A 19,225-nucleotide genomic window follows, 5' to 3' on the forward strand; every position below is an offset into this window, starting at 1 on the left:
GGATGATAGCGGGGTGAACAGGCAGTGGCTCGGGTGGTTGTTGTCCTTGATGATCTTTATGGCCTTCCTGTAACATCGGGTGGTGTAGGTGTCCTGGAGGGCAGGTAGTTTGCCCCCGGTGATGCGTTGTGCAGACCTCACTACCCTCTGGAGAGCCTTACGGTTGTTGGCGGAGCAGTTGCCGTACCAGGCGGTGATACAGCCCGCCAGGATGCTCTCGATTGTGCATCTGTAGAAGTTTGTGAGTGCTTTTGTTGACAAGCCGAATTTCTTCAGCCTCCTGAGGTTGAAGAGGCGCTGCTGCGCCTTCTTCACGATGCTGTCTGTGTGGGTGGACCAATTCAGTTTGTCTGTGATGTGTATGCCGAGGAACTTAAAACTTACTACCCTCTCCACTACTGTTCCATCGATGTGGATAGGGGGGTGTTCCCTCTGCTGTTTCCTGAAGTCCACAATCATCTCCTTAGTTTTGTTGACGTTGAGTGTGAGGTTATTTTTCTGACACCACACTCCGAGGGCCCTCACCTCCTCCCTGTAGGCCGTCTCGTCGTTGTTGGTAATCAAGCCTACCACTGTTGTGTCGTCCGCAAACTTGATGATTGAGTTGGAGGCGTGCGTGGCCACGCAGTCGTGGGTGAACAGGGAGTACAGGAGAGGGCTCAGAACACACCCTTGTGGGGCCCCAGTGTTGAGGATCAGCGGGGTGGAGATGTTGTTGCCTACCCTCACCACCTGGGGACCCCTAGGGGTCCACCTACCCTGTTTGAGAACCCCTGGTGTATAGTATGATATTTGTTATTTTGTTTAGTCGTTTTTAGTACATGACAGTACACTTACTAATTATTTATTTAAAATGGCATACTTTGTGTGACATACTTGTCCATAGCTGTTGTTTGAAGAGTTGAGAAACTGACTGAACAATAACTAAATATTTCTGAAGGATATTTTGGTTGATTTGTTTGGGTTTTTCATTGAAGTAGTTCTCTCGCTTTTAGAACTGTACTTATTCGGAGCGTTTTAGTTCTTGTAAAGATGTTGTAATAGACTCAAACCAGTGGCACATATTTAATGACTATATAAATGAATGAGAAAAAGTTAAATAAAAAGGTCCGTTCAACGTGGAGAGACCAACTTTGTGATGGTTCTCAATGGAGATTCTTTGAGATGAGATCGCACCACGTTCATTGTATTTACGAAAACTGCACCCATACAGTGTACAGTATCATTACCACCTACTGGCCTTTTTTGGTATTGCTGGTTGTAAATATAAATACTTGCAAACATACTGGAATGATAAGGAACACTGCTATAACTATTATTAGTATGAGTATTATAATGATTTAAACATTTGAACAAGTTGGGACAACCCTTCAGTTAACTACTGTACCTATCAATTATCCAGTAGTAGTAATTATGGTTCCTCAATATACATTTAACATATTACAAAGTAGGCTGTGTTACAGCACGACTTTTGGTGTCCCCCTCAGGAATTGCTCTTGAGAAGATGTCATGTAATTGTCCCCTCCAAAATTGATATCAGATTTTCGCCCCTGGTGCCAGAGCGCAGAATAACTGGAATTAGAACTGGAATAACGCAGAGTAACTGGAAATAACTGGAATTTACGAACGCGCAACACCCGTTGAATATGACATTTGTCAGTAAAAACGTCGCCAAAAAACGTAGCCTAATTAAATTGTTGGCAAGCTAGCTTGACTGCCGTTGTGAGGTCAGAACGTCCAGGTCAACCCTACTACTCCGCGTGAGTGTCCAGTGTCAGCGTGCGCTCTGAACACCCCGAGAGCGAAGCGAACTGACACTCTGACAAGGCTCTGAATTTACGAACACACTCTGGCACTTCAGAGTGAATTTATGAACACCAAACCTGACTTGGGAGCAAAATGATGTTCTAATGAAATTGGCATGATGTAACAGTAGTGTACTAGGGAGGGAGGGGCGCGTTGCCCCTAAACACAGTCATTCAACATATTACTACTTTATTAAAAAATGATCGAAAACTTGTTTTATTTATCTTAAGGCTTTCCTGCTTGTATATTTTTTTCAACATTTCAAAAAATGTGATACATTTACCACAAAATCGTTTTGCTGAAATATCTCTAGAAGTTGTGAAGACAGGATAATCGGCCCTAAATTCTAATAGTGAAGAAAATCGATTTTCTGAGATCTTCCCGCAGCTTAGAAGCTAATATGATAGGTATGTAAGCAATGTCAGACATTGTCGTTATTGCACTTTGAACATTCACCTGAACGCGTGTGCACAACCAGGGCTAAAATAAACACCATAGGATTCATGAAATCTATTTTACGGGTAATTATTGCCTAGTTAAATACATAAAATCTATGAATTTCATACAGCCTAGCCTACTGTGAAATGACGTCAACGCGCGATTTCTGCAAAGAAGATTGTTCCGTTTTTTCAGCGGCACTTGGGATAAAGAAGATTGTTCCGTTTTTTCAGTGGCACTTGGGATAGGTACTCAAAAGAAATACAACATTATTCTCTATTTCAGTAGGCTACTGGTTCACACAAATAGCGGTAACTTACCCGGACATGGTAAATCAGCTTGAAAGACTACTGAAGTTTGCACCGTATGTAGGTACAAAGTGAAAACAAAAGTAATTCCGTCAAGAAGCAGATGACTTGACCTAGGATACTTTAAAATCCACAGTTGAAGTTCAAATTGTGTAGCTAAAATCTGTAATATTTGTACTGCAACAAAATCCTGAAATTTCAAATGCTCAGTTACACCCAAGAGTGTAGCCTAGAGAGTCCAACCCGAACACAACACCAGTTCTTTATTAGTGATGTGCAGTTCGCGAACGATTTGTTCTTTTTGAACGCTACTTTTATACTGACTCGAGTCACGAATCATTTTTCTCATTGAATCGTTCATTTTAGTCGTTCGTTTGACCTACTGTACGCGATTAATTCTACAGCAGGATTAATGACTCAAATTAACGAAATTAGTCGAAAGATTTGTTATTTTGACTGAACGAGTCGAAAAGATCAGAGTTAGTAAAAAGAGCCGAACTTTCATTACTATTATTCATAATCATTCACCCACTTCCGATCGCCCTTGACACAGGCACGACGACCACGTCCAGGGAACTATTTTCCTTCGGGAAAGTAGACATGGAAAAATTGGCATTTAGTGTTAATAACTATGTTCTCCAGGATATTGACTAATCAATAATAATAGGTATACTTGGAAGATTTATACAGGAGACAGACAACATCAAAGGGTCTTTAATATTTTTATTATTATTGGAGTACAAATAACTGAAATACACAAGTAATAGACACAGTAGTTGTTTTTTGAGTCTTTTGACCACAGGAGCTCACACAATTTCCAAACTGATATTTAAATACGGTACTTAAAAAAGTAGCTAGGTCTATACTATCAAAATGTGACATAGTAGCCTGAAGACACTGTGTTGTACAGCAATAAAAATGCATGTGAATGACTCACAACATTAATTTCCTTGCACTTTGTTTTCCCTGAAATTTGTTGCCCTTGTTTTCCCTTATTTTCAGCTCTTATGTAATCAAATAAATCATATCTTTTTGAATCACTGATAAAACTATATAGGTTAGAACACATAGCGTCATGATTTAGTGTGAAATAAAACCTACCTTCACAGATATGTCTTAACTGCACACACAGCTGAGGACATTGTGCAAAATAAAGACATACAATTAAGTGCCAGAAATGCAGACAAAATAAGACTACTTCATAAATAAAAGAAAATAATTGACAGTTTTGACCATGACAGCCACAAGCACAAACACAGGAGTTTGGTACACAATACATTGTTTTTTGTTTAACAGAATAAACCAAATTTATTTTGAAAGAACAAACAAGAACAAAAAGACTAATAAAAACAACACCGGGAAAAACTCATTTGTCTGTGGGTTCAGTCAGTGTCTTGTTGGACAGTGATGTAGGTGGCCGGACGGTGGTTCGTGGAGTTGGTTGCAGAATCCCTGACATTGTCAGATTGTCATCTGGAAGAACAGGTGATTCAGTCTACTGTCCAATTAAGTCTAATGTAATTCATTACCTTATGACCTGGAGTTATATCTCATAGGATCCCTATGAACACCACTGTTTCAGGGTAAAGTGCCTATTTAGACTTTCACTGAGGCATAAGGCATCTTGGAGGAGGTCGCCCAGTTGCAGCCCCTCACAGCCTGTTGCAGTTCTGGGGAACAGGAAGAGTGAGGTTGCAGGCATTGATGCTGACTCTCCGTCTGCCCTGGCTGTCTACCACAGGGGCTAAGGTCTGGCTCAAGCTCACCTGGGTGTTGCTGAAGGAAGTGATTCGCCCACTGCCAGCAATCTGCAGGTTCACAGTGGTAGCATAGCTAGTCTTTAGAGTCCTTTTGGCTGCCTGCATTGAGGAGGCGTCCTCTGGCTTTGGCTCACTCCTGTGAGGGCACTGGATGGGTGCGCCCATGTCTGGGGCTGGGGAGGCCCGAGGCACATAGGCACAGATCAGGTGGCTCCGGCAACTGTCCTCCCCAAGGTCTGGGTCACCCCACTCATCCTGAGGCCAGACAGGGGAAGTCGTAGCGCTCCGGTCAGGGCTGTCTCCACTGTCATACTTGGTCAGGAGTTCTCGTACGTCGGGCCAGGCAATGCTGGTGAAGTGTTGCCCGCCGTGGTTGCTCTTCCCAGGGGCCAGTCTGACAGGGGACAAGGTGCAGGGGCTGAGGCAGGATGGGGAGCCGCTGTTGGAGCCGCTGTAGGAGTCACTGTTGGAGTAGGATCCCCCTCGGGGACTCATCAGCCCAGATTCCTGCTCCGCACCCACCGCCCTGCGCCTTCCGCTCTCTACCCATGACCTTCTCCCATTCCTGACTGGGCTGGGTGGTCGGTCAGCCAGGCTGAGGAAGGGCAGGCTGCTCCCCTTGGTCCTCCGCAGGTTCTGAGAAGGGGTTGGAGAGCATGAGGAGAAACCAGATGGGGGAGGGGAGGTGGTGCTGTAGCTTCTCTGAATGGAGGGGGAGGGGGATAAGCCACCTCTCCATGTGGGTGAGGCTATGGAGGAGGAAGGGAATGCCAATTTGGCATGCCGCGGCTGAGGAGCGGCGACTCCCCACACATTGGCAGGAACCCCGATGGGCGGTGGGGAGGTAATACGAGGGGAGGTGATGCCTGAGGAGCAGGCTGAGGAGGTCCTGGGGAGCTCCAGGGAGAGGCCCAGGTGGTTGAAGGGGCTAGCCCCTCCGGGCCGGGTGCTTCTAGGGTTGGGGGGCTTGTTCATCAGAGGGCCTGTATGATTCTGGACAGGGGGTGGGGAGCAGATCCTGCTGAATGGAGATGGGGAGGGAGAGGGGGACTGCACTCGTGAGCTGGGCTCCGAGGCAGAGAAGGGCCTTGCCACTCTGTTGGAAGTGTGAGCAGAACCACTCCAGTGAGAATCATGGGGATGGGGTATACTATTGGTACTCGCTAACGGTGGCTTCCGGTGATTCACGGCCAATCCTCCGTTAGTGGTGTTGTTGTTGTTGTTGCTATTTCCATTCAAACCAATATGACGTGGCTGGGCTAGGGCAACAGGCCTGGGCCGGGGGGAGGCAGAGGAAGAGGCGGTGTTATGCAGGCTGACTGGGGGGGCTGGGGAGACTGAGTGCTGGCTGCGGTATGGTGAGGGGGACAGGGCTGGGGATGGGGATGCGCATGGGCTGGAGCGAAGTGAAGTAGACCGGAGTGGGGAAGGGGGACTCAGAGGGGGGCCACTAGGGCCAGAGGTGAGTTTGGGGGAGGGAGACCTCATCCTGAGTGGGGATGCAGTGGGAGCGGGAGCCAGAGGGGCTGGACTACCTGGGGAAGGGGTGGCCTGGTCCTGGAGGCGAGCGTTGTTCTTGGCCAGACTCTGGCTGATGGACTGGCTGATGCAGAAGGCGGCCAGGGACTTGGTCAAGGCAGAAGGGGTGGGAGAGGAGCAGGAGAGTCCCCTGATTGGAGAGGGAGAGCGATGGTGGAGACTGGGGCTGAAGGCGGAGGGGGGCTTGGCATCCATGGGATGGCCAATACCTGGAGGCAGGGTGGCTGATCTCTCCAGTGAAGACTGGGAGGAAGGCTGTCTGATGGGGGACAACCCAGAGGCATGGATGGATGGGGCTGAAGGATCCTGTCCTGGCTCTCTGGACGTCACTGGAGCCGGTGGTAGTCTATAACCAAAGGAAAGAGAAGAGGAAATGAATGGACGATTAATCAGTCCCTCCAGGATTCTGAGCATTTTTGATCAAAATCAACAATTTCACACATAATATGCGAGGGCTTGCAAATTTGACCAATCACTGCACTATCTCCACATAAAACAGCCAAATCATCGCAATATTATCGCATAAAACTGACCCATTTCAACCAATCACTGCATAATATGGTTCAATCAAGCCACACGTCAAAAAAAAATACTTATCAATGAAATTGAATTCGACTAAATCATCAAATTTGACTAAATCACTGCATATTGCCATGCAAAATATCACATAAAATCCCTGCAAAATCCTGGAGGGACTGATTAATGCCACAACACTGGCTTGAGGAGAAGCAGGATTGAGAGGAGAGGACTGCAGGCAGCGATGGCTCAGTCTTGTGAATATAAACTACTTTGACAGTCCGTGTGTACTTTTATTTATACAATTCAGCTCTTAGCAGTGATGTACACAAAATAAAACTAAACAATTTCTATATTTATTATTATACAGCAAAATAGGAACTGTGGATAAGTTTACCACTCGATATAACCTCTAAAGCTGTGGACATTCAGGGGCCTTTTCACATACTTTGCATCGACAGTGCCTTCAGAAAGTATTCACACCCCTTGAATTTTTTCATATTATGTAGTGTTACAGCATGAATTTAAACTGGATTAAATTTAGATTTTGTGACACTGGCCTACACACAATACCCCATAATGTCAAAGTAGAATGATGCTTTTAGAAATGTTTACAAATGAATACATTTTTTAAAGCTGAAATGTCTTGAGTTAATAAGTATTCATCCTCTTTGTTATGGCAAGCCTGAATAAGTTCAGAAGTAAACATGTGCTTAACAAATCACATAATAAGTTGCATGGACTCTGTGTACAATAATAGTGTTTAACATGACTACCTCATATCTGTACCCCACACATTAAATTATCTGTAAGGTCTCTCAGTCTCTCAGTGAATTTCAAACACAGATTCAACCAGAAAGACTGGGGAGGTTCTCCAATGCCTCACAAAGAATGGCACCCATTGGTAGATGGATTTTTTAAAAAGCAGACATTGAATATGCCTTTGAGCATGGTGAAGTTAATTACACTTTGAATGGTGTATCAATACACCCCAGTCACTACAAAGATACAGGTGTAGTTCCTAACTCAGTTGCCGGAGAGGAAAGAAACCGCTCTGGGATTTCACCATGAGGCCAATGGGGATTTTAAAACAGTTACAGAGTTTATTGGCTGTGATAGAAGAAAACTGAGGATGGATCAACAACATTGTAGTTACTCCCCAATTACTAACCTAAATGACAGAGTGAAAAGAAGGAAGCGTGTACAGAATAAAAAATATTCCAAAACATGCATCCTGTTTACAATTTTGAAAAAAAATGGCTTAAAAATCAATGGCAATACTTGAAAATGGCTGTCTAGCCATGATCAACAACCAACTCGACAGAGTCTGAAGAAATTAAAAAAGAATAATTAGCAAATATTGTACAATCCAGGTGTGCAAAGCTCTTAGAGACTGACCCAGAAAGACTCACAGCTGTAATAGCTGGCAAAGATGATTATAACATGTATTGACTCAGGGGTGTGAATACTTACAGTATCAGTCAAAGGTTTGGACACACCTACTCATTCCAGGGTTTTTCTTTATTTGTACTATTTTCTACATTGTAGAATTATAGAAGACGTCAAAACGATGTAATAACACATATGGAATCATGTAGTAACCAAAACAAGTGTTAAATAAATCTAAATATATTTTATATTTGAGATTCTCCACCCTTTGCCTTGATGACAGCTTTGCCCACTCTTGGCATTCTCTGAACCAGCTATATTTAGATTTGTTAAATACCTTTTTGGTAACTACATGATTCCATATGTGTTGTTTCATAGTTTTGATGTCTTCACTATTATTCTACAATGTAGAAAATGTTAAAATATAATGCATATAGCATTTCACTAAAATGTTTCCTTTCCATCTACTCTGTGAATAACAATGTACTGTCTTATCTTATTCATGGAATTTCTTTAAGAACTCTAAGTCAAGAAACAGGAAAAAGTCTCTGCACTCTTCCAGTCAGATGTAAATTTCTTTAATGTTTCTCCAGTTTTGCTTTTTTCCTCCAGCACCTTCACAAATCGGTTTTGGGTGTGTGGTAGATTCTGCTTATTATCTACAAGAACTCTTCGTGGAAGAATTAAGCAATAGACCGGTGAAATTGTGTTACTACTGTACTATTAGGCTATTAAATACTGTACCTTTGGCTGGGGAGTGTGGCGTTGTTTGATCCGTTCCAATTGATAGGAAGGCTCCTTCTACCCATGCTAGTGGGCAGGTGCAGGTTGGGTGGTCTTTGGCCGGTGAACTTAGGCAGACAGTCAGAGGACTGCACCCCTGGTGGAGGTATAGGCGCCGGGCTTTGGAGCGATGACCACGGATGGGGAACCATGCCCCCCTCTTTTTCTTTGGAATCCTCTGGGCCTTGACTCTCCTTGACTCTCTGACCAGATGTATGTGTTGCTTGCATGGGTTCAGTCATAGGTGACTGAGTGGGATGCCGCACTAAGGGGTTTGACCCCTCAGTTAGTCCAGAGATGGACCTCTGTTGTGTGGGAGACGTGTCGGAGCTGTGAGGGGAAATCTTTGACGATGCAGGCGAAACATCCCGATCATCTAGAGTGGCATCTCGTGTTTTCTCTTTGGTGGATTCAGCTTTACTTTGATGACGAGGGGCCACCTGGGGTGAACTCCCTCTCTCAGCCCCACTGGCCACATAAGGCGACATTATCTTGGTGTTTAAATTGTCTTCGTCTGGCTTCACCAACTGGCTTGTCTCTGGTTCAGTTGGAGCCTGCTGTTGGATGGTCTTCATCAGTTCCTCTGCAGCGCCAACCCCTGGAGACCTGTCCTTGTTCCCACATGGGCCTGCTAAAGAGTTTGCTGTCCCCAGAGAAGGATCTTCCCTGATGGAGTACAGATGATGTCCTGTCTGCTCTGCCTGAGTCCTGCTGAGATTCACAGACATCTCTGGGGTCCCTGGATGACCATCAGCTGGAACCTCAATCCTTACCCCTTGGATGGGGCCTTCCTGGACTGGGAAGCCCTTCTTGGAGTGAGGCCTCTGCATCTCAGCTTCTGAGATGACTTCCTCAGACTGGTTCTCCATAAGCTTCCCCTCCACAGCAGTCGTCACTACCTCCTCAGGCCCAACCTGAGGGTTTTTTGGTGGGGTGGTCAGAGGGGAGGAGGGTGGAGAGGTAATGGACGTGGATCCCAGGTTGGAAACACTGTCCCTGGGTCCGGCCAGGACGTAGCTATTCTCCTGCTGGCGGTAGGTGCGGGACAGCTGTTCACTGACAAGGACGTGGCCAAAGAGCTGGGGTTCTGAGGAGACTGAAGTAATCTCCTGGCAACCTGTAAATCCCACAAAAAACATCCCAAACACTGTCATTCACTGATACACAATATGGAGGCTTTTACATGTCATGTTTTATTTGTAGTGTTTCCTAACTAACTTTATAAAGGCTTTACTTTCACTATCAAACATGGTAAATCACAGTTTATAAGTGTTATTCTATTATTAATAGTGTTCACTAACACAAATTCAGTGAAAATTAAACAATAAGACACCAACAAGTCTTCAGATTTCATTACTACTACACTATTAAATCAAATCATAGCCGTTCCGAAAGGATGTTAAAGGTACTGACCAGTGGAATGGCTCTGAGCTCTCTTTACTGTAATCTTCTCCTCCTGATGCTGCTGTGGCGGCTGGGCCTGAGGAGGGACGCTGTGCCTGGTGGTGCCGGTCCACGGTGCACGACCCACACACACCCTCTTGTGGTGAAGAGGCACCTTCATGATGCTGGCCTTGGCGCTGTACATGCGAGCCAGCATTTGAACCTTACTGAGGATCCTCTCCGAGTTCTCCACCAGACATGGATCACCGGGGCTGGCCTCGAACAGGCCTATCCCTGCCACGTCTGCGACTGCTGCCCCCTCGTACAGGGTCTGGCTGGAGGACACCATCTTACAGTGGCGGGACCAGCGGCCCACCTTGATCTGGCTGGGTAGGCCCTCTAGGTTCCCAGTGAGGGAGCTCCTGTCTCTGATTCTACCCAACCCAGCCTGGGACACTGGGGCGGTCTTACTGTCGTGGAGGCCTGTAAGTGGAGGGTCAGTGGAGTCTTTCTGGGCCTCTTTAGGTTCTGAGTCCAGATCACTTGGACTTGGTCCGTGGCCGTTGATTACTTGCTGGTCTTCTGTGATCACTTTGGCTGCTTCATCACTGCCTGAGGGCTCTTTGTTTATGTCTGTTAACTCTGTACTAACAGCGGCTCCTACTTTCTCCTTCTCTTTCCACTCCTTCATCAACTCTTTGTAGGGGAGGAGCTCGCTCCCTGGCTCAAACCTGCTACATTCCTCCACAGCAGGCTCACCCTGACCTGGTTCCTGGCTGTGATCTTCCTGGGAACCAGCAGCATAAGTGGAGGAACAGTCTGGATTGAGGGCTCCCTCTCCCTGGTCAGGCAGCTCTAACTCAGGCTCTGGTTCTGCCCCCCCATCGGAGCGCCCGCTCTCCGAGTCACACAAGCTGTCCTGGTGGCCAAAGACAGCAAAGCGGGACACAGAGTCTTTGACCAGGCCGGTGGGGATGATGAGGGAGAAGCTGTTTCTCCTGGGGGTGGGGATGCTGTCACCTTCTCCTGCATCTCCTGCCTCGGCCTCAGCTGCCTCGTAGTAGCTGCGGATCTTCTCGATGATCTGCCTGTCGGACTTGGTGAGCTGGGTCTCTTTCTTGGGCGCCAGAGGGCTCTGTACAGTGTCCTCTGGGACGGAGAGATGAGAGATTGGAGCTTCTGAGGGTTTGTCCTCGTTGGGGAGGTCAAAGCAGAGTTCTTTCTCCCTCTCCCTTTTGTCAGGGAGGCTTACAGGAGAGAGAGGTGTCGCGGTTTTGACCGTTTGCTCGTCCTCCACCTCTGATGCAGTTCTTTCCTCAACTGTCTCGGTTTCTTTGGCTGATGTGCTCTCCTCCTGAGGCATCTCCTCTTTGACATCAGATGGCAAAGGTGTTGACTCTCCACCTTCACAACCTCCCTCCTCTGAGGACTCACTGGACAGACGGGGTGGAAGAGTTTGGTCTTCCATTTTGGTTCTGCTCCCCTCCAGTTGCACTGTTATCTCCTCTGGACTATTGGGATGCGGGTCTTGCGACTTGTAAGTCTCCTCTGTAGGGGAAGGCTGCGGCTGGTCATTTCCTTGCTGAGCAACTGGACATGGAGGTGGCTCAGTTGTTTGGTCCTCCAGAGACTCATCCAGGGGTGAATCCTGTGGAAAGACAGAAACAAAAACAAAAGAGTCAATACGTACACGGTAGAGTAATGCAGCACTAACTCAGGAAGGAATTGATAGCTCATAAAACTAGACACTAATGTCTAGTGACTAGACAAGTGGCACAGGTTGCTTCAAATCCATGGCAACTGTTTAACCAATGTGTGAATTGTGAAAGACAATATAGCCCACCCATACTATGTCATGCTTGAGTTCGGCCATTCCCTCTCGCACGCGGCTCTGGTTAATGAACTGCATGATCTCCTCGGTGATGGAGAGGGTGGGCGGGAGGCTCAGGGGGGATAGATCCTCATCTTCCAGGCCCAGGCAGGGGTCCGGCCGCTCTGCCTCAGCTTCCACCTCCATCACAGAGGAGGCCAGGGTTTTGGTGCTGCCTGAGTATCCCAGGCTATCTGCCCCAGGACACAGCTCACCCTCGCTGCCAGCCTATGGAGATGGACATGCGTATAAACACGGAGACGGATAATGTCAGGAAGGGAGGGTGTTACTCAGTCGCATTTCTAAAGCCAACAAGGCATTGCTCATAGTAATTCTTGCCAAGTAATTCTTTCCAATGAGATATCATTTGATGATTAATTTATGTGTACGACAGTTGTGTGGGTGGTTAAGTGTGGAACAAGTCTGAATCAAGCTTACCTTTGTAGAGACTGGATTCAATGAGAAGATAGGAATGGTTTGTGGGAAACAAAGAAATGCGTGTTTACTTTCAATTAAAAAAATACCAAATCTTTCAGCCCCGACTGACCGAGGCACTACCAGGAAACAAGATAACAAAAATCCTTTAAGAAGCATTCTCACCACTCTCACCATGAAATGCTGTTTCGAAGTCTTTAGTTGGAGCTGGAAAGAAACACCCATAAGCATCCAAGAATTAGTCATTTCCAATAATTACATTTATGCATTTACATTTCTTAGCTAACTGTACGTTTAGTCCAAGTAATGTGCTGTAGGTGATTCCTCTCTGGGCCCTTGTTCATAAAGCGTCTCAGGATCAGGTGCTACTTGTCCATGTGATCCTGTTAATTATTCAGTACTGGGGCGGCAGATAGCCTAGTGGTTAGAGCTTTGGGCTAGTAACTGAAAGGATGCTAGATTGAATCCCTGAGCTGACAAGGTAAAAATATGTCGTTCTGCCCTAGTAGGAGGCAGTTAACCCACTGTTCCCCGGTATAATTTGTTCATAACTGACTTAAATAAAGGTTCAATATAAAAAAAATGTTTAAAATATGATCTAAAAGGCTAAACTGATACTTCAACAGCACTTCTGCTTTGAGACTCTTTATGAATGTGGACCCTGTTCTATAGACATGAAGTCTCACCAGACTGCCTCCTGAGTAGGAATGCAGATCTAGGATCTGTCCATATAATCTTATTCATTATGATCTAAAAGGCTAAACTGAGGCTAAATCAGCACTCCTACTCTAAGAAGTCTCACCAGACTGCCTCCTGCCGCGGCGGTAGGACAGGTTCCCCTCCAGAAGCAGGGGAAGGCTCTTCTTGGCCTTCTCTGGGGTGTAGATGAACTCTGGGGGCTCTGGACACACACACACACACACACACACACACACACACACACACACACACACACACACACACACACACACACACACACACACACACACACAATTCAGTTAACTTCGCAAACACAGACCAGACAGGCATATGGCAAAAGGCCTTTGTTATTTGCTAGATTTATGACAAAAAAGAAGCCATTACACTCATCCGACTTTGGGGTTTGAACGTGCTTAAAACCAGTAAAGATATCCAACAGAAAATAAAAGTGGTTCACACACAAATGAGGTACTAGGTGCATTACAGGTAAGAATGGCTTGTCCTGACCTGATTGGCGTCTTCCTCGATGGTATTCATTGCATCTTGGAGATGACTTTTTAAAATGATCCTGATCAAACTGAGGAGCTGTGAAATAGAAATGGCAAGTTACTGAGTTGTGCATGACCGTAAACTGTGCACGATTGGTGTCAAATTCAATTAAATTTACAGTGTAAATTGAAAGTGAAAAGTGTAGGTGTGTGAAAGTATGATGGTTTGAAATGAAACTCACATTGACAGAAGTTGTCACCGAGTACCTGCCTTGCCTGAAAAATACATGTATGGTATTTCAATGATTCAATGACTTGCGACAGTGTTTGCATTAACTTTAAATAGCCATGAGGTGGCAGCACAACCTAACAGAGGGAATGCAATATTCTCAGTTTCAGTATAGCCACAGCCTTCAGTCTTATATTTGACTGAAAAGTATTGCCGTTTATATCGGCAGCATTGACCGGAATGTCTCACCTTCTGGGGTAGAGAGGCAAGATGGTTCTCCACTATCAGTCTCTTGAGATAGTGCAGCCAAAGGCGTTTCTCCTCCTGGTTTTTGGTCTGTAACATGGGTAGGAGGGTAGTTTAGGTACACTGGTCTGACACAATACAAGTCCTGTCCTTTGGTTTACTCATACCTGTACAATGTGCTGCTGTTTGGGGATGGTCTGATCGGACACCTTAAAACACAGGGGGTCCTTCATGGTTTCTACCAGAAGTAGATTACAGCACTGAATGGAGAGAAGGGTGGAGAGATGAGGGAAAGGAGAGAGTGAAATATGAGAGGAAAGGCAGTGGAGTGTAAATAAGGGTATCAGTTCACGATAAAGACTCAAGCGACAAAGGAAAACATTTCACTTTTTTGATTGGTGTAGGCGTCATCTCTAAAGATACATGCCCATAGCATTTACAGAAACAAAATAATCTGATCGATTCATTCCGCTGTCCGCACGTCACTCACAAATATATGGGTGCTGTAGATGAAAAGCTCCAGCCTCTTTTTAGCGATAAGCAGCATCTTGTCGAAGAGGAAGAATGCCCTCTCCTTCTTGACCCGTTGGACCCTGAAGGAGCCCTCCAACACCAGCTCCCCAAAGCCATTCAGGTCTGGACCTGTCCAGTTGGTCAACAAGCTCTCAATCTCCTGCCAGAGCCAAAAGAAAAGCAGTGTTTGTGTTGACCAAAGGTTGACCTCTAACCTTCAAAAACAGATGTAGTGGAGACTGACATGTCCAAAGACCTCCGTGACCTCTAACCTCTTTTGACTTTTAACCTCTGACCTCTACAGCCAGTTCAGAGTCATAGATAACACATACAGTAGTATCCTCAGAACTGCTGTAGTGAGTGACTGGGCAGAGTGGTGGTCCATACCTGCAGCCTGATGGCGTGCTCCTGCTTCCTCTTCATGTCGTTGATGTACCAGGCCACAGCTGTCATGGTGATGATGGCATCCTCCACCACCTCGTAGCCAGGGTCACTTTTATCAAAGTGTTTGGCCAGCTCCTGCCACACGGGGGTGATAGTGAGGTTAGGCTTCTATTAGGGTTGGTATAACGAGAAAGGGGTAGCTGCATCCCAATACGGCGACCAGAGAATGAACGAGTGGGTGTGTCGAAACCAGGCAACTAACGTACAGCGAGAGTTTGAACTTCTGTTCTGAAGTCAGAGGACGAGTCTGAGTTGTATTTCAGTGTTTAGTTTCTTTATTAAAAGTACTGATGATGGGTGTATTGTTGCTTGTATGCGATGTACATGTGTTCTTACCATGACCGTCACCCTAATATTGGCTACTAGGTATCTACTTCCCACAACGTTGCGGGACAGTAGTGCTTGGCAAGGAGAGAGCGAAGGACACTGTGTCCCAGTGTTGTTGCGGACTGTATGTACCAAAGTGACATCGAGGTGGCTTTCAATATTAGTTATTTCTTGTGTAGGATGCTTTCCAACTTATAAAATCATGGGAGGGAAAAATTGCGACGTTATCTACCGCCTGACACTGTGAGAAGACACCCGCCAGTGGGACGCAACTCTGGTCGGCAATCACCTCGATACAACACGGGTGCTCCGGTTGCCATGTTCGCTACCGCCGGCAACATTGGATACAGCTACCCAGTGGGAAGCACCTCAGGTCGTCAAGCAGCTCCATACAACACCGGTGCGTTAGCCAATGAGGGGATCGATTCCAATAAGCCTAAATTCAAATGTATATTTTATGGGAAAGAGATGTTTCTGGATGATGCACCATGCTGCCTTGTTGACAACATGACAGAGTGGCACAGATTATTGTTCACATTACAAGGCAATGGGGCCATAGACCAGCTCAGGGACAGTAGTGCTTGGCTCAGGTTTATAGAACTCCCTCATTTGCACTGGTTTATTGACTTTGAAATGAGCTGATTCACTTTCCATAAACCCACTCCTTTCGACACACCCACTTGCCATATTGGGCTGCAGCTACCCATACTTGAGAATAACCACCACAGAGGTGGGCTTGGAGAGAGAAGCCTAGGTAGTTGATCAGTGTCCAAACACAGCTAGTTATAAATGCCATGAGTTGAGAGTCTGCGTGACTTGGGGGCTTTCGTTTAATGATAGGTTCCTTGTTTCATTTCACAGCATCTCGATGCTTTATTTACTCGCTAGCTGCACCGCTGGTCTGCTGAGTATCACACACTAATAAAGGCAAGGAGCGCAGAGTAAGAAACAGGGTGCTTTGGATTGAAGGGAAACTCAGTCTATAACGGGCCCTGTACCATTCCTCTGTGTAAAATAAAGGGTTTATACATATAGTTGTATTCTCTGAATAAGTTTGACATTGATAGTGTTGGATCAGTATCATCGTATTGTCTCTCTGACCCAGGCCATGACCTATACTGACCTGCAACAGGAGGTGGTACTTGAGGATCCTCTGCACTGGCTTCAAAAGGTAGGTCTCCAGGGGCAGGGAGTGGCACAGGGTGGTCTGCCTCTCCTGGAAGAAGCCCACCAGGCTCTTGTTCTTCATGCAGTCCCTCAGAACAGCCACCGAGCTGGGGAAAGAGATCCAAGAGGAGAGGGGGTGGAGGTTGTTGGTGGAAGAGGGGGGGGGTTCACAGTAAGACTCATCAGTTGGCTCATTGCTATGCCAGGCAGCACTTCATCTCATGGTGAAGCGTACAGTAATGTGTTCAGCATATGCCTCCGGTCCCCCCTTCAGAGGGGCCTCTTTTTTTGTCTGAACGCAACTATTTACATATAGTAAAACATTCTGCCGTAGTCCCCTTGCTGTCTGACTGGGATGTCTTTCTCAGACAAAAGCTCTGATATCTGCTAACAGCACATCTCGGTATGAGCTATGAACGGGTCTTTTTAAGACCATCACTGGATGAATGCACATACTGCAGCTCACGTACATGGTCAGGGCACCATCCATGTCGCATAACACATATAATTATGTTTCTATTCTCTGTGACAGACACACGAAAGGCTGTTTACACAGAGCATGTGGAACACCGCATCGTCATGGTGACGGGCAGCGATCCAGTCCTATTCAAACATCTGCCAGTCAATTTGTAGTGGCCCGTGGGATTAGAATTGATGGGCCGTGAAAGGTGCCGCCTCTAAAATGCTTGTGATGGTTTTGTGTTTTACACGCACAATACACTGTGAGTTCGCCTGTTTGACCAGTGACCGAATCTAACCGCGGTCATTAAATCAGTCACTATAGTTTTTCATTGGATGAACCTATTTTGATGGTTTCACTTGTCGTTCCGACCACTGAGGAGTTCAAATAGATCTATTCAAGACGCTGAGTACGGTTACATGCGCACAATAATGTGATTATTGTAGATAGTCAGGTTAATCTAATAGTTTGTTTAAAACGTTTGCAAGTAGAATGATTTCCCTAATAATCCTGTTTACATGGACACATCTTTAATCAGGTTGCCTGATGGTGATTTTGATAAATGCAGAAAATCGACAGTCACAACGAACGTTCTACCACAGTGACCATGTTATTTTTGCAAAGACTTTTTGATTCTGAGTTTGTACACTTGAATGTGAAAACTATTGAGAAGATGCATACTTTCAGTTTTCCGAAGTCACTGAAGAGGGAGGATTGCGCTTCCCGGTGCTGACACATGTGCAGATGAAATACACAGCTGGAACGCCGATTAAGCTGTTTATGTCCTAATCATTTGAAAGATTGCTCAGAAAAACGGGTGTTTTAAATCAGCGTATTGTATGCTTTACTTCGATTTTGACCGTACGCCGATTAAGATAAACACAGCAAGGGGTTTACATGAGTAATGTTACACTCAGCCTTCTGCCATAGTTTAATATCACATTTTCTGTGTGCGTGTAAACGCACTTAATAACCATCCAAAATCATTTCCCTTTCACTCATGTCTCTCTATAAAGGATGGTGATTACAACTGTACTCTTCCCCCCCCACCATCGTATACAATTGTGTATTTATACCACTGTAACAGTTTCAATTGTGTATTTATACCACTGTAACAGTTTCAATTGTGTATTTATACCACTGTAACAGTTTCAATTGTGTATTTATACCACTGTAACAGTTTCAATTGTGTATTTATACCACTGTAACAGTTTCAATTGTGTATTTATACCACTAACAGTTTCAATTGTGTATTTATACCACTGTAACAATTTCAAATGTGCATTTTGAACTTCACTTGTCCACTGTGTTTAACTCATTACATTCTCACATTCCCAGGTCCCTGCACAATAGCTATCATTCAAGGATCTAGGTCAAATGACAGTGCACACCAGTACAGTGGCGTGTGTGTGTGTGTGTGCGTGTGTGTGTGTGTGTGACTTACTTGGGGTAGTTCATACAGTAGAGGGTATATATGTCGAAGGCTTCGCTCTAAACAAGAGGGAGAGAAAATAAGCAGATGGCAGAGAAGAGAGACGTGTGAGAAAGACCAGAGACACGGAGCTTTGGTCTCCATGTTCACTCTGCCACAAACCCCCCTATGGTTGTGTGACAGCTCTCCTCGCATGTGGATCATTCTCCAGGTCTCACTCAGAAATAAATACTTTATTTTTATCTCCTTACAAAACCCCATTCCCCGACTTATGTAAACATGTATTCTCATCCAAGAAACATCTCATCTAAAACAGCTCATCTAAGAAGGTTAAAGAAAGCTAATTGCATTTGACATTTAATTAAGTAGGCTTTGTAGTAGCGATTCCCTATGACTGCCACTGGCACAGGAGAGAGCTGTCAACATCCACAAATCAGCTTTACAAAACGTTACTCTTTTGGGGTGAAGTTCACATGTATGGCGTCTATAAATATAAATAGCTCCGAAAACACACACATTCCTGTACAAAAGGTGCAGAGAGGCACTCTATAAGGTGTATATGTGATACGATAAGAACTGTATGCCCTCTCCTCTCACCTGTTCTAACCCTTCCTGGTCACCTGTTCTAACCCTTCCTGGTCACCTGTTCTAACCCTTCCTGGTCACCTGTTCTAACCCTTCCTGGTCACCTGTACTAATCCTTCCTGGTCACCTGTTCTAACCCTTCCTGGTCACCTGTTCTAACCCTTCCTGGTCACCTGTTCTAACCCTTCCCGGTCACCTGTTCTAACCCTTCCCGGTCACCTGTTCTAACCCTTCCTGGTCACCTGTTCTAACCCTTCCTGGTCACCTGTTCTAACCCTTCCTGGTCACCTGTTCTAACCCTTCCTGGTCACCTGTTCTAACCCTTCCCGGTCACCTGTTCTAACCCTTCCCGGTCACCTGTTCTAACCCTTCCCGGTCACCTGTTCTAACCCTTCCCGGTCACCTGTT

General features: G+C 45.7%; 1 protein-coding gene across 6 annotated transcripts in view; it reads right to left on the reverse strand.

Annotated features, from left to right (window-relative positions):
- Nucleotides 1-3,258: 3,258 nt before the first annotated feature.
- Nucleotides 3,259-19,225, reverse strand: part of LOC112266065 — a 73,187-nt gene continuing 57,220 nt past the window's right edge. For 4 of the 6 annotated variants that reach the window (XM_042295928.1, XM_042295932.1, XM_042295931.1 and 1 more), the window contains 15 exons: nt 18,245-18,291; nt 16,297-16,447; nt 14,790-14,921; nt 14,380-14,562; nt 14,057-14,149; nt 13,893-13,979; nt 13,657-13,690; nt 13,434-13,511; nt 13,030-13,128; nt 12,393-12,434; nt 12,231-12,241; nt 11,766-12,020; nt 9,953-11,570; nt 8,501-9,656; nt 3,259-6,197 (listed from right to left, as the gene is read on the reverse strand). In XM_042295928.1, coding sequence (XP_042151862.1) covers nt 4,205-6,197; nt 8,501-9,656; nt 9,953-11,570; nt 11,766-12,020; nt 12,231-12,241; nt 12,393-12,434; nt 13,030-13,128; nt 13,434-13,511; nt 13,657-13,690; nt 13,893-13,979; nt 14,057-14,149; nt 14,380-14,562; nt 14,790-14,921; nt 16,297-16,447; nt 18,245-18,291 — 5,979 coding nt within the window. In that variant the 3' untranslated portion in view covers nt 3,259-4,204. The remainder of the gene's footprint in view (nt 6,198-8,500; nt 9,657-9,952; nt 11,571-11,765; nt 12,021-12,230; nt 12,242-12,392; nt 12,435-13,029; nt 13,129-13,433; nt 13,512-13,656; nt 13,691-13,892; nt 13,980-14,056; nt 14,150-14,379; nt 14,563-14,789; nt 14,922-16,296; nt 16,448-18,244; nt 18,292-19,225) is intronic. The other 2 variants (XM_042295930.1, XM_042295929.1) reach the window with 2 other exon arrangements.

This window comes from Oncorhynchus tshawytscha, linkage group LG13, assembly GCF_018296145.1.
Source record: "Oncorhynchus tshawytscha isolate Ot180627B linkage group LG13, Otsh_v2.0, whole genome shotgun sequence".
Classification (NCBI taxonomy): Eukaryota; Metazoa; Chordata; class Actinopteri; order Salmoniformes; family Salmonidae; genus Oncorhynchus; species Oncorhynchus tshawytscha.